Below are 13,740 nucleotides of genomic sequence, written 5' to 3'. Positions count from 1 at the left end.
ACTCCTCCTGGGAGGACGTGGGTGAGGACGTGGGTGAGGCCGTGAGTTCGGATCTGCAGTAATGAATAGTTTTTCGACCATAGAAGCTATCATCCACGATTATAACTTCACCAGAACCACATTGCAATGTTGCATTTTGGCCACCACATGAAAGAGATCTTCCAGAATCTGACAAAAAATGATCAAGAATTACATAAAGGGAGCACAATAAACATAATTGTAATGCTATTTTGCCATTTATTTCCGAGTACAAACCAAACTGGCAAATGAAGTTGAGCTCCTGGTTGCAATTCCCTGCTGCTTCCCACTGGAAGCCTGATCGTCTAAGGATATGTCCACAGGCCGCTTGTGAATCTGGCAAGTTTGCCCAGTTACTGTAGCTGACATCGGAGCCTTCCAGCCACGCAAGGGAACCTGTGAAAGGACAAGACAAATACATTATTTAATCACATCAAACTTCTATTTTAGATTCCGCTGCATGTTAGGACAGGGTCGCTTTCCTTATCTTTTATTTGTGTTAAAATGCAATTTGGTAATAAATCAACAAAGCAATAAAATGAGCTGGAGACAGGATGAATGGATGATAAAGACTTATTCTGCGGGAGGGACATAAGGACACATTTATAAATCAGACAACTTGACAACAGGCCTATTGAGAAGTTCAAATGAATGAAGAATATCTCTAAGAACACCTGCTGCATGAGGGAGATATCCAAAGGAGCCAGCCTAACAAATGTATGTTACAGACCTACACAATGGACCTACAAGCTGCCCCCCGAGATAGCAGCTGCACTGATATTCTAAATTTCTGACATAAAAAAGACATAAAAAAGAATACTTACAGTTGAAATTGTGTGTTTTTTAGAGAAATTGACAGGCTGTTATTCATACAGAATACTGTTTGTATAAAACATATACCGTACCATTCAAAAGTTTGGACACATTTTCTCATTGAATCCAATGAGAAAATGGGTCCAAACTTTAGGCTGGTGCTGTACACTCAACACAAATCTATATTTATCCCTTAGATTAGTCATGCAGTGTCTACATTTGAATCCCACCCTCGTGCCCTCTCACCTTCGGTATCAGCGGAGTCAAGTGTGAGGTTTGGAGCTGCAGGTGCCAGCCCGAGCCACCAGTCTTTCTCTGGGTCCAGATGCTTTTGGAGGAACTGCTGTGTTTCATCATTCAGGATGAAGGCTAGGTGTCCTCCACCTTGTTCACACCAACCCTGGGCACCGAGGAAGGATCGCTGCAGGCTCACAAACTCGTAGCAAGAGCCGTCAAAACTCTCCTGGTATTCTGGGCAGGATAGAGCTTCTGCATCCTCCTGTGCAGAACAAGTGAGGAAAAGAACCATCAAAGTCAGTGTGTGGAACATGGTTCCTTCGATCTCTGCAACTGTTCAGACTCTCTGGTAACGGGTTGTCTTTAAAGGGGAATGACGTCATTCCATCTGACACTAGTCAGCACTTGGGGATGATTTCGGGCATTAGCGTCGCTTCCTTGATGGCGGTCCAGATTTGTATCGAGCCCATAATTCTTGTGTACAAACAAAGCTTGGGCCTGTAGTGAAAAGGGACCAAAGTCCACTGTCAACAGTCAGTGATTACTCCTTTGCCTCCATTAATGTAGGGCTCCACAACCTGCAGAGTGAGATAAGCTTCTCATTCAGACACAAAACTGTCAACCTGAACTTTAATAGGAGCCGGAGGCTTCAACCGTCTCTGCTGTTGGTCGGACTGATTTATAAGGGTGTACTAAAAGGTGCCTTTAGCTTTTACTTTGCATGGAGAGCAGTTATTTGACTGGCAGACAGAAAAAAAGTTGTGACAAAATAACACTGCTTTTCATTTTTAGTCGGGTTCCGGTCAGGCTTTTTATTTACCAAATACAATTTGACATGTTAGAGCAGGAAAAGCCCAAGTGTAAACAATGCAATTTTGATGGTTGAATAACCTTCAGCGGCTTCAGTTACATTGTCCTGTTATTGCACATGCTGTCTCACTGCCGTGGGATACATGATACCACAGAGCCATCATTCATTTTATTAGTTCTACTTTTCATCTGATTTATTTTTTTTAAATCGATTAGCTTATAGTTATAGTTAAATGAGTTGTTCTGTGTATTTTGTATTCTCTCTTGTCGGTGATTACCAGTGAGTCTGGGCTCAATGAAGAAATATTAAATATTAGGAAATTACATCGTAGGGATTCATAATTCACAGTAACATCATTCTGCAATTAGAACTGCTATGCTTAGAATTCAGTTATCTAGCCAAAAGACAAATCACTCCTTTTAGTTATACAGTGTATGTCCTCTTCTCAGTGGTTTTGACGCATTACTTATGCTAATGCAGTTGACAGCAACTCGCCAAGTACCCGGATGTGTGACGTCATATAACCGAGACGACGATAGCGAGGGAGGTGACTTGTTGAACAACCTTTTTAGGTTTTAATACATGTCCCGTCAGTAAACAGACCCAGCATTTTCACAATGTTGGCTTGTAAGTGGATCTTAACCGGCACCACGGTCTCTGCTCTCCGGGTTCATCGCAGTCGCAAAGTAAACCTTATTTTAAACACTCGTGGCTCGCGCTGCATCCCCCCACAGCCTCGATTTGTTATGCTAGCAGCGGTTTGCTAAACTTGACGCAGCTCATCGACCTCTCTGCCTCCTCAGGTCGTTGTGTCCGGCCATGTCCAGAGATGGCTGTCCTCACAAACGGACGGAGAGGCACGCATCTCGAACGTGCTGAAGGAGAAGTTCCCTTCAGCCACATCCCTTAAAGTCGTGGATATATCAGGTAATAGACACAGGTGGGATCAGGTGACTGGCTGCCAAATGTTGAACACATGTAAAATGACGTCATGGTATATATCACGTAGTCCTGTTCTTGTTGTGTAGAAAACAGATGGTGACAACATACTGTACACTGATTCTGTGCTTTGTTAAGGTGGTTGTGGAGCAATGTATGAGATCCATATAGAGTCCAATGAGTTCAAAGGAAAAAGGACCATCCAACAGCACCAATTAGTTAATCAAGTAAGTAATAGAAATATACTCAGCATATTGCCTTTAGCAGTGTGACAACTATGTGTGACATTTTTTACTGTTGATGGCTATGGACCACATCTGTTTGTCGTCATTGTGAGGTTTTTAATAGATTTTTCTTAAACACTTTCAGATGTGTAACCAGTTGGATGTTATTCATTAGTTGTTGTGTTTTGTCTTTCTCAGGCACTCAAGGAGGAGATTCAAGGAATGCACGGGCTGCGAATATTTACTGATGTTCCAAAACATTAGAGAGAATGTCCTTCCACTGTTGACCCACATCTTTATGTATCTATCATACGTTCTATAAACTGTAGTTAGTAATATTTCAGTGGCAGAGGAACATTGTTGCATTGTTTATGGCAGTTATACATTAACAGTGGTAAAGAATGAAATGTATGGTTTCAGTTATCTTATTGTTTTTAATTGTGAGATATCATCTACTAGTACATTAAGCAGGCCAACGCTACAATACGCACAAAATGACATGGGAGAGGGAAGAAATGTCATGTATGTTTCTTCAAACTGTTTTTTTTCTCAGGGTTGATAACATGAGTGTAACAATAAGCATTCAAGGAAAAAGTAAATATCATTGTCCTGAATGTTGGAGAATGATCACACTCTTTTTTTCTGGAGAAGTATTTTTCAATGTAACATAAATTGTGTAAGAGCCATGAGTAGTTTGTTTTCTTTGGTCATTCACATAACACTTGCCAACTTATCTTCATAAAGAAACTTAAAGTAACAACCATGACTATTTAAGAAACTTAAATTTGGCTAGATGTTCACCCCACATTTCCCGAGCGTGCCTGAAGGCACCACACTTGTTGAAGGGATTTCCATCCACGCATCATGGGTGTATGAGATAAAGTTATGCACACGCTTTACCAGCAGATGGTGCCCTTTCCACTTTAGCCCCGCATTCAAAGGTAATAACATTACAGGATGAATCACATTTCTGATTCGTGAAATAGCAAACGTAAGTTGCATTAATTCAGCCCCTCTCCAACTTGACTGCAAATAAAGACTGTTGAGAACTTTTCCGCGTGCGTACACGTGTACACGGTGAGATCTCAGGCTGCGCCGTGGATTGCCATCCATACAGCGCCTGTCCGTTCACGCGCTGCACACCACGTCCCTCTGAACCCCGAAAAGGAGCCTCAGAAGGCAGGGCAGCGGGTCTACGACATGGCGAAAGAAAGAGCAGGCATGACGGAGGAGACGCAGTACATGATGGACCGGATTGCCACGAAAGAACCAGAAAACGTGCAAACGTCGGGCGATGCTAAAGAAATGCGAGCGGTCGTACTGGCAGGTTTTGGAGGTCTAAACAAACTCAGGGTGACCAAGAAGGCAATGCCCGAGCCTCAGGATGGCGAAGTGAAGATACGCGTCAAAGCATGGTAAATATACACATCACTTACATACATTTCACACGAACTTGTGGATTGTGATGCGCTCCAACCCCCACCGCTTGAAGCCACAGGTCTTTTCTTTTGCAGGTTTGCTGGCCTGAGCTCACTCAAACCAACCAAACATTAAACTGTTGCTAAGGCAGCTTTTTTGAGGCAGATTTAGTCATTTTAAAATCATCATTGATAATACTAGCTGCATTTACTCATTCCTGCAAAAGAACAATACCATGTAGAGTGACTTAACGCTGATACTGATAATATAACAACTCGTTTGAAGTATTTGTATTATTGTACCAAGACAATGCAGATGCATGGCTTCCATTGAGATTTCCAATCCGAAGGATTTAATGTCATCAAACTAAAATCCCGTTAATCCTGTGTTGCAGTGGCTTGAATTTCCTGGATCTGATGGTACGTCAGGGGACAATCGATAACCCCCCCAAAACCCCCCTTGTCCCTGGATTTGAATGCTGTGGAATAGTAGAGTCAGTTGGTGAAAACACAACAGGATTTGAGGTAAGTATCATTAAGAATTGTAACTATCATGCTGGCATGCATCAATGAATGTGCCAGATTCTATGCAACCAAATAAATATATACACGTGCTATACGCCCAATAATGATATATCTGTGTATAATAAAACAACTTAGTGCCACATGCTCGTTTCACAGTCGTGTCTGTCTGTCATCCAGCTACTCTAACATGTTTCTTTCAGATAGGCGACCGAGTTATGGCTTTTGTCAATTACAATGCCTGGGCAGAGATTGTTTGCACGCAGGTGGATTTTGTCTACAAGATGCCAGAGGAAATGACTTTTGCTGAGGCTGCTGCATTCTCCCTGAACTTTGTGGCCGCCTATATGATGCTCTTTGAGGTTGCTAATCTGCGGGAGGGGATGTCAGTGCTGGTACAGTCAGCAGGAGGTGGTGTAGTAAGTCCATTTATTTTATGACTATTACACGCCCACCCTCATTGTAACTGGAACGGAAACATCTTGTTCTTTCCCTGTTAATGCTTAGAAACTGCTCTGCTAAAATTATTATTTGAACTTCTTAAAAAACATTTTGAATAATTTAAGTTTTGGAATAACAAAAACATTTTTAATTTAAATTTCATTTGTACAATGAAGATATTCTAAAACACAATATGTCAGTTTCTATAATTTTTGGATTATGGCTTCATGGTGTGCAAAGTTTTGTCTTTGTGTGATCTTGATTATATTATTAATATTGTCCGACTTTGGAACATTGTTGCAAACGTTTGTTATTTTCAGGGTCAAGCAGTGGCTCAGCTGTGCTCAACTGTGCCTAATGTGACCGTGTTCGGGATCGCCTCATGTCTCAAACATGCAGCCATCAGAGACTCTGTGACTCACCTCTTTGACAGAAACGTTGATTACATACAAGAGGTGAAAAAGTAAGCATGACAAGTTTGTTTCTTATTTCAAATTGGATTTGTGGGGGAGTAATCTATTTTCAGTTCCTCATGATGTATTTCCCCAACAATAATTTCTTCTTGGAAAATTGCCCTTACAGCATTATCAGGCGTGGTCGCTGTTGCATTTTATGAGCACTGTTGTGATGACGTGGGACTCACTGAGTGCAGATGGTTGTGCAAGGAGGCAGATGTTACCTGTTGCCTTATTTGGTCTTGTGTGGCCTTGGTCCCCATGGCAACTCAAGGCTCATCTGAGAGAGCAGCAGCATTGTGTAGGGCGCAGGTCTGCTCCGGCAATGTGGAACAACTGAGCCAATTAAGGCTGAGCATTGATGCCCGACACATTCCATTCAGTGGGCAGCACGCCGTTAGCCAGTATGCACTACAAAGAAAACACTGCCTGAGATTTGACGTGTCTAGTACTATTATAATTTTTTTTTGAACATTTTAAAGATTTAGATAACTCCAAGTTGCTGTATGCCGTTGAGTAATTACATCAGGATACATGCACCACACATGAGACAGGTATGATTATATCTTTTAAGTTTTAAAAAAAATTCAGATTTTTTTTACATGAGCACTCATTGTTTCATGTTTTCTGCCTACATCACATCAGTGGTAGCGGATTAATATGCCTTTCATCTTTCTGGCCCACACATTCTTCTCAGGATCAAGAGCAAAGCACAATTAAATGAGTCTTTTTACAGAAAGCACCAACCATGAGAATCACAAGACTTCCGAGCAGTGCAGGCAAGCAGGTGTCCGGGACCACAAGGCACAAGGCAGTTGCCTTGATTCGGACATGCCATTCAGTCATATCCGTGACTTGAATGGGTCTCATTATGGCCAACTTTTGTTGCCTGATTGATTCTGTTTGCGAGCATTAAACCTTGTTGTTATGGGCAGTTTGCTGATGAGCAGTGATGTGGATAAAGCAAAACAAGTTCCTTAAAAGGGGAGTTTTTTTAAGTGTAGTCAAAAGTAAAAACTGTGGCTTTGGCTGCAACTTTGTTTCAGAGTAATACCCCAGAGAATCAATGCTCATAACTTCCAAATCCATGATTGGATGAGACTGCAGCTGCACCAGAGTATAGAATTCATTCTTTCACGTTTACATTAAGTGTCCTGAACAAGGTAAGGCAATACGTTGACCTCTGATGCACTTAATCTCACCAAAAAGCTGAAATGGTTGGTTGATCAACCGATTAGTCAATAGTCCAAAAAGAATTCTGAAAACATTTAATGGCTGCAACTTATTGATTAATCATCAAGTTTGAATGTGAGAGGATAGTGATGAAACTCTCCACAACCCAAGGGTACGCCCTCTATTATTATAAAGAAAAGCTGCAAATTATATTCTTTTAATGAGTCAATTAAATGATGTCAATCGTTTTTTGATCAACTTCAATTTCACTTTGTTCCTGATGTTTTAGGATTTCTCCAGAGGGAGTAGACATTGTGTTGGACTGTCTGTGTGGGGACAACACAGGGAAAGGCCTGACTCTGCTGAGGCCTTTGGGAACCTACATACTCTACGGTGGGAACACGACTTATGTTTTCTAATTAGTACTTTCCTAGTGGAAATAACTCACTTTGCATTGTTTTTGTGTGTAGTCAAATTGTAGTGGATTTGCTTTAAGTCGATATCAGCAGTAAATAAATAGTTAAACATTTTGCCAAAACACTTATGCTCTCTCTTGCCAAGGTTTATACGGAAACACTGTCAGATCATCAAATAGGAAACTTAAGCCAAGTGACCAATAGCATCGCTTAGCATAAATAATAAGGGAAACAGTAAGCCCGGTGACAATAAGACTTCAGGAAGTTGCTGCTCCAGGACAATAAATTGTCTGGTGCATAAACATTTTTATGGGGGAGGGTGAAGCCAGCGTTGTCTTTCTGTTTGCTAAGCTTACAATCTGCTACAATCTGTGCTTCTAACATACTGTTATGTTGGTGGTAATAGTCTTCTAATCCAAATTCTCTACAAAGAAACAGGAATAACTCCCATATTATAACACTATTAAATTAAAGACAAGTCTTGCCTTAATGTATTGTGTTGGCAGCCAGCCGAGGTCGAGTGTGAGTTAGCGAGACTCATGTGAATTAAACATACTCCATTCATAGACTAGAAATGAAATGTATTTATTCACAGCCACCATGCTTATCTGACATGTGTTAAATACTTTTTTATGCTGAGCCTCATGAATCAAGTAGCAGCATTAGAGGGGGATGAATTAATTGATTAATTCATTAGTTTTAGTTGTGCTAATTATGTGCAAAGCCATGCTTCACAGATCCAAGGGTCTAAAGGTGCCAAATATTCCTCCCCCAACTTCACCATTTTTGCAAGTCTGCCTGTTATTGACAAGTCACTTCTTCCCAGCATTTTGCACATCAAGCCTTTTATTTTTGTTTTTTCAGGCGCGTCAAACATGGTAACTGGGGAAACAAAGAGTTTCTTCAGCTTTGCAAAATCTGTGAGTCAGAGATGCAGTCTATTATCAACATTGGAGGGAAACAATACTACCCTGTGAACATTTCATAATTTCATTTCAAACACACAAATGAGTCGTTGCGAATAAACGCGTCTCTCTGTGTTTTTCTTCTTGTTCACCAGTGGTGGCAGGTGGAGAAGGTGAACCCTATAAAACTATACGAGGAGAACAAGGTCATAGCAGGATTCTCCCTCCTTAATCTTCTCTTCAAACATGGGAAATGCAGTCTTGTGAAATCTGTGATGGACAAACTCTTGTGTCTCTATGACCAAAAGAAGATCAAGCCGGTTGTGGACTCCCTATGGGCCCTGGAGGAGGTAAGACACGGACGGATCACAAGGTTTAAGAAAGCAAAGAAGTCAATGATTATCCAACTAAAAGTGAGCTAATTACGGTAGTTATATAAACAGAGATTAATGGTTTACGATTTCAGTGAGAATTTCATGCTAACATCTTGGACAGCATACAATTTTTGTTAATGCTGCTTTCTGTGGGACGTTGTCATCTGTTCTTGGACGTTATTCCACAGATGGTGGGTAGGTTTTATTATCCCGTTGCACAGTTATTTCACACCAGCACAAGCATAATGTACATCAAACATTTTACTTTCTACATGCTCATTGTAGCAGTGGTTCTTCTCTTTCTAGGAGATCTTTGTACAGTCCTTCACAAAGGTATTATAATTGCAATAGCTACCTTTCACACAGACTTCAGCCAGTAGTAGTGAAACGTGTAATGGTTTAGTTTTCTGATTTTGGCTCAGGACACTACGCATAACTGTTGCAGTCCTGAGTATTTTTGTGTCCGTTGTTTTTTATTCAGTGTTGAAGCACTATGACCATCACTCATGGTCCTTTCAGACACAACACGGTTTGAGCTGCACTTGTCCCACCACACTGCGCCCACCGCTCAACCATATCGCTGCCGTTGTTGTGTTGTGTCTGAAAGGGCCATTACTGGTTTATTATGTTTACAACACCCTTTAGTGGGCCATTACCTTCACATCTCTGTTGCATAAAGAAAGACTCTTTACCCGCAGGGCTTGTAGTCTGGACACAAGAGGATGGTAGAAACATCTAAATGTCAACATTTCTTGCTAATTTAGTATATTTCTGGACATTCCTCTTTTGGTTAAATCAGAAACACAGACATGTCAGGTACTGGCCATTTTAAAGCCACAAATGCCTTTACTTATTTGCCTGGTAAGAGCATCTCTGCATGTAAACAGGTAATTGCAGTTCGAATATTACATTCTTCCTCATAAAAATTCAAATTTAGTAAAAAAGAGCAAAAGCCCTAGTGTAGCATTGTTGGGACTGCGCATTGATTAGTTGCACCTGCCGTGGGAGGGGCTGCAACTTCATTTTTCCTCATATTGGTTCTTGAAGTGTGCTGACATCACAAATCGTATTCTGGCAGAGCTTTGTGCAACTGCAACCTAAGCAGAAGCTTAATTAGATGGAGTAAGTGAACACACCTGTGTGGGTGTGTGGTGTCTTTAGCACCCAACATTAAAAATCACTCTACATGAAAATATACTATAGACACATTTTACAGCAGAAAGGTTGACTGCCAAAGTAGGAAAAGCACATGTAACAAAACATGCTTGCTTAGTGTTTTATATGTGCTATATTTTGATAATATCTGCAATGAGTGGAAAAGATAAGAGCCACTGTGTTAATGAGGTTTTTCTCCATTTGGTCTCATTAGAACTAAAGCGATGGCAAAAGTTTTACCTTAAAGCGATTGGCCCAATGAATGTATGTAAAAAGAATGCAGCAAACACATCCTTACTGACCCTCATTTAAAGTTAGGAATTTATTCCCAACACAAAAAACCTTCAAGATTGCAGGTAGAAGTTGAGGCAGTACAGGTAACCCACGCAAGAAGCTGATAACAAGTCATTCCGAACTTTGTAGCTGCAGTCAGAGAGATGACCGGTTGATGAAATCACTTGGTCATGGAAAACTGCACCGGTACAGCTCGTCATTAAATGTTGGCAGATGGTTGGTTCTTTCACTGGAACCGTTGGCCATGAAGAATGTCTTTTGAGGGGAGGCTGGCGTGGGATGTAGTGTCAGGGCCACAGCCCGCTCTGTTGATCATATGCCTGGACGGAGAGTTCAGGGGGGCGTTAGTTTACACGTTAACCATGGCAACCTTTTTTTTCTAAAATGAAAATTTGGAGATTGTGTGACCAAAACCAATTAACTGGACCACTAGCAGTTTTAGTCAGAAAAAAAACAAACAGGTTAATGCTGTTTAGAATTTTCCAAAAATATGATCAAGCTTACATGCAGTTTCATGCAGATATTGTTTTAAGCCCCATTACACCTACAATGCAAGTGAATCTCACTCCCTCGGTGCTGACCTATTTTTGGTTTGGCTTGATTTGCCTTTTTCTTTTAGCAAACAAATGTTTGTGACACAATGGCGTCCAGACAAAGAGGCACATTCAGTGTAATGAGAAAGCAAGATATGGCATCCTGAGTAATCTTTTGTGGTATGCGATTGTTTATCTCTGCAGCAAGTGAGTCAGACAAGCTTTATTGAGGAGCATGAGTGTTTCATGGTGCACAGGTTTTGATCTGCAGCTGTGTTTGTTTGTTGTTGGAAATAGTTAAGAGAGTGTTGTAGTAAATGCAATATGTAAGTTCAATAAGTTCATTATTTTCCTGCTTATGCAAACTATGTTGATTACACTATGATTTGATCATTAATGGGGTGCTCTGCACTGATTTAAGTGTTGTTTAGTTAAAATCAGGAAGTTGATTGACATATGGTCTTGCTCAACTCTGTTCGACTAGCAGTAGTAGTATAATTTGAACAAAATGGGTTTACATATTCAATAAATCATCCATATGATAATTTGTATAACTTCTTTTCATACTTTTTCATACTTAATAAAGTAAACAAAAATAAATGTCTTCATAGAGGACACTACAGGAATATTATATTTCAGATTAGGACTTTATTATCTTGGTGTAACCTCCTTCAAGATAAAAAATAAAACAAATAACTTTTTGCTTTAAACATCTTCAACATTGTATGAGACATCATTTATTATTTGTGTGCCCTTTAGCTAGTTAATCGAGTATCCAATAGCAATGGAGCATACATTGTCCCTGCAGTCATGAAGCTTTGTACTTGTGTGCTCATATCAACCTTCTAGGAGTAATTCTACAAGCAGAAAATTGTTCAGTGCGATATCAACGTAGCCCAGCAGGATGAGTCTGCTTCATTTGGTTTTGTTTGTTGTATTATGGCTAAAAAAGGGAGCTTAAACTTAAAGTTTAAATTATGGCTGCTCTGAGGAAGTTGTGTTGTGTCGGTAATGACCAGGAAATGGATGCAAACAAAATGTCAACTATTCAAATTGTGTCTTTGTTGCACTGGGCGCTTGACTTGGACATAAATGTACCCGCCTAATACTGTTTAAAAACAAGAACCTGAAGAACCTTTTTCGAAAATCTAAAAGAATCAATTTTCTATATTCAGTGTGATCAAATGAAATCAATATTTGGTATTGATCAATATTTCAATATCATGTATGTGTGTTGTTGCTTGTCTCTAGTTCTGCTTGTTGAAATCTAGTTATTGTTTTGTTTTATTTTTATTTTCAGGTAAAAGAGGCCATGCAGAGAATCCATGACAGAGGCAACATAGGGAAACTCATTCTGGATTTTGAGAAGTCTCCCACCCCTCTGGTAACATTGTTAAGGCTTAAGTATTATTGTATTAATTGCAGGAGGATGTTATAAGGAAACATTAATAGATAGGAATAAGATTTGAATGCAGTTTTGAATGTTCAATATAACTTGAAAGTTATATAATGTATTATGTGGAATTGATGGTTGATAATACACAACTTACAGGAAGAGGGTAAGATGACAATAATTGGGCAAAAACAAGATGATGCATATAACAGAACCATTTTGAGGAAGTTAAATAACTTATAGAAGATACAAGAAAACACGAGTTCCCAATTATAAACATTTTTAAGAACATCTTAAGTAAAGCCTTATCCTCAGAAAACCCCGTAGTATTGGATTTACTGATCCATCTGTTTAATTTACTACACAGCTAATTTGCTTGCTGAAACACTGTTACATATTTGTTGTTAATGATGTCTACAACACATTTTAAGCCCATTAAGCCTCACAAGAAAGCAGTTAGTAGGGCTCTCTCCTGTTTTATAGCACTCGTTTCCATGGTGATATTCACATCCAACCGAGAAACGCTATTAGATGTTGAGCCATGTTCGTATTGAAAGCATAGTCTCTGTCTACAGCTGCTCACTGGCATTACAGGAAATATTTAAAAAATGGCCTAATCATCTTCTTGTCAAATCCGACTGCTCCTCTGTATCGGCAGCTCAGCCTACAGTTCATGACAGCTGAATATCATTTCACCACTAGATGGCCAGCGACAGCACAGAGACCAGTGAGGCAGGAGAGGAAGAAGAGGAGCCAGAGGGAGATAACGACAGCAAGGAGCGAATGCCCTTCATCCACTGAGAAGGTTTAGAGACAGCAGAGGCTGCACACATTCACCAGAGGAACACAACAGCACGTGTGTGTATGCATGGGCTGTATGCATGTTTTCATGTATGCATGAATGGATGTATGTACAGTTTATGTTTGCATCTTGTCTTTTACCTATTGTTTGTCAGTTTATTGGTCAAGAACCAAAACAAACAGCATATTTGTCACCCAGGCAAACAGGTGCAAGTTCAATTGTCAATATAGTATTTTATTATTTATGGTGTTATGAAGTCATGTGATTCTAGCCCACAGTGTAATTGTGTCTATTTCACATTTAATTGCATATAACAACCATGTATTGACTGAATGAGCATTAAAACCTGCTGAGTAGCTATTATCACTTTAGAAACTAATTTAATAATGCAAACAAAGATCACATACTATAACAAGCTTCAAATGTCCTAAAACTTGATTCTCACCGCTCCTCAGTGATGACAGGTGTAAAATAAAAGCAAACGAAGTTTGAGAAAATGACAACTCCAAAGTTTTGATGCTTTCTACCAAGAGAGTGAGTTACCTTTTAATGTTACAACAGTAATGTGCAAGTCATAAGAGGTAGAGAAGTCTGTGTGTAGATATTTACATTATATCTAAATCTTAAGGCCCAACCTTGTGTTACATGGAATGACCAGTGCCTTCAAGCTACACAGCAGCGTGTGGTACTTAAAATGCTCTATTTGTCCAAAGTTTGTATCGAACAAACCAACAACATAGATATTTTCAACTGGAATACAAAAGGAGATATTTGATCTATTAACTGAATCTGCGGTGCCACCAGATACTTTTTTACA

At 39.8% G+C, this 13,740-nt stretch overlaps 2 protein-coding genes across 2 annotated transcripts; both read left to right on the top strand.

Moving 5' to 3' along the window:
- Positions 1–2,377: 2,377 nt before the first annotated feature.
- On the top strand, positions 2,378–3,728 carry bola3 (bolA family member 3). Its single transcript, XM_037482000.2, has 4 exons — positions 2,378–2,565; positions 2,683–2,806; positions 2,957–3,045; positions 3,241–3,728. Exons 1-4 carry the CDS (start codon positions 2,497–2,499, stop codon positions 3,304–3,306), a joined length of 348 nt encoding a protein of 115 aa, XP_037337897.1. The 5' UTR covers positions 2,378–2,496; the 3' UTR covers positions 3,307–3,728.
- A 125-nt stretch (positions 3,729–3,853) lies between these two features.
- On the top strand, positions 3,854–13,515 carry vat1l (vesicle amine transport 1-like). Its single transcript, XM_037481975.2, has 9 exons — positions 3,854–4,457; positions 4,856–4,985; positions 5,186–5,401; positions 5,744–5,886; positions 7,341–7,444; positions 8,332–8,387; positions 8,528–8,722; positions 12,029–12,112; positions 12,824–13,515. The coding sequence occupies exons 1-9, from the start codon at positions 4,243–4,245 to the stop codon at positions 12,920–12,922; spliced, it is 1,242 nt and encodes a 413-aa protein (XP_037337872.1). The 5' UTR covers positions 3,854–4,242; the 3' UTR covers positions 12,923–13,515.
- The last annotated feature ends 225 nt before the right edge of the window (positions 13,516–13,740 follow it).

The sequence above is a fragment of the Pungitius pungitius genome, chromosome 4 (genome assembly GCF_949316345.1).
Source record: "Pungitius pungitius chromosome 4, fPunPun2.1, whole genome shotgun sequence".
Lineage (NCBI taxonomy): Eukaryota > Metazoa > Chordata > Actinopteri > Perciformes > Gasterosteidae > Pungitius > Pungitius pungitius.
This window is presented reverse-complemented; position numbering and strand designations above follow the sequence as displayed.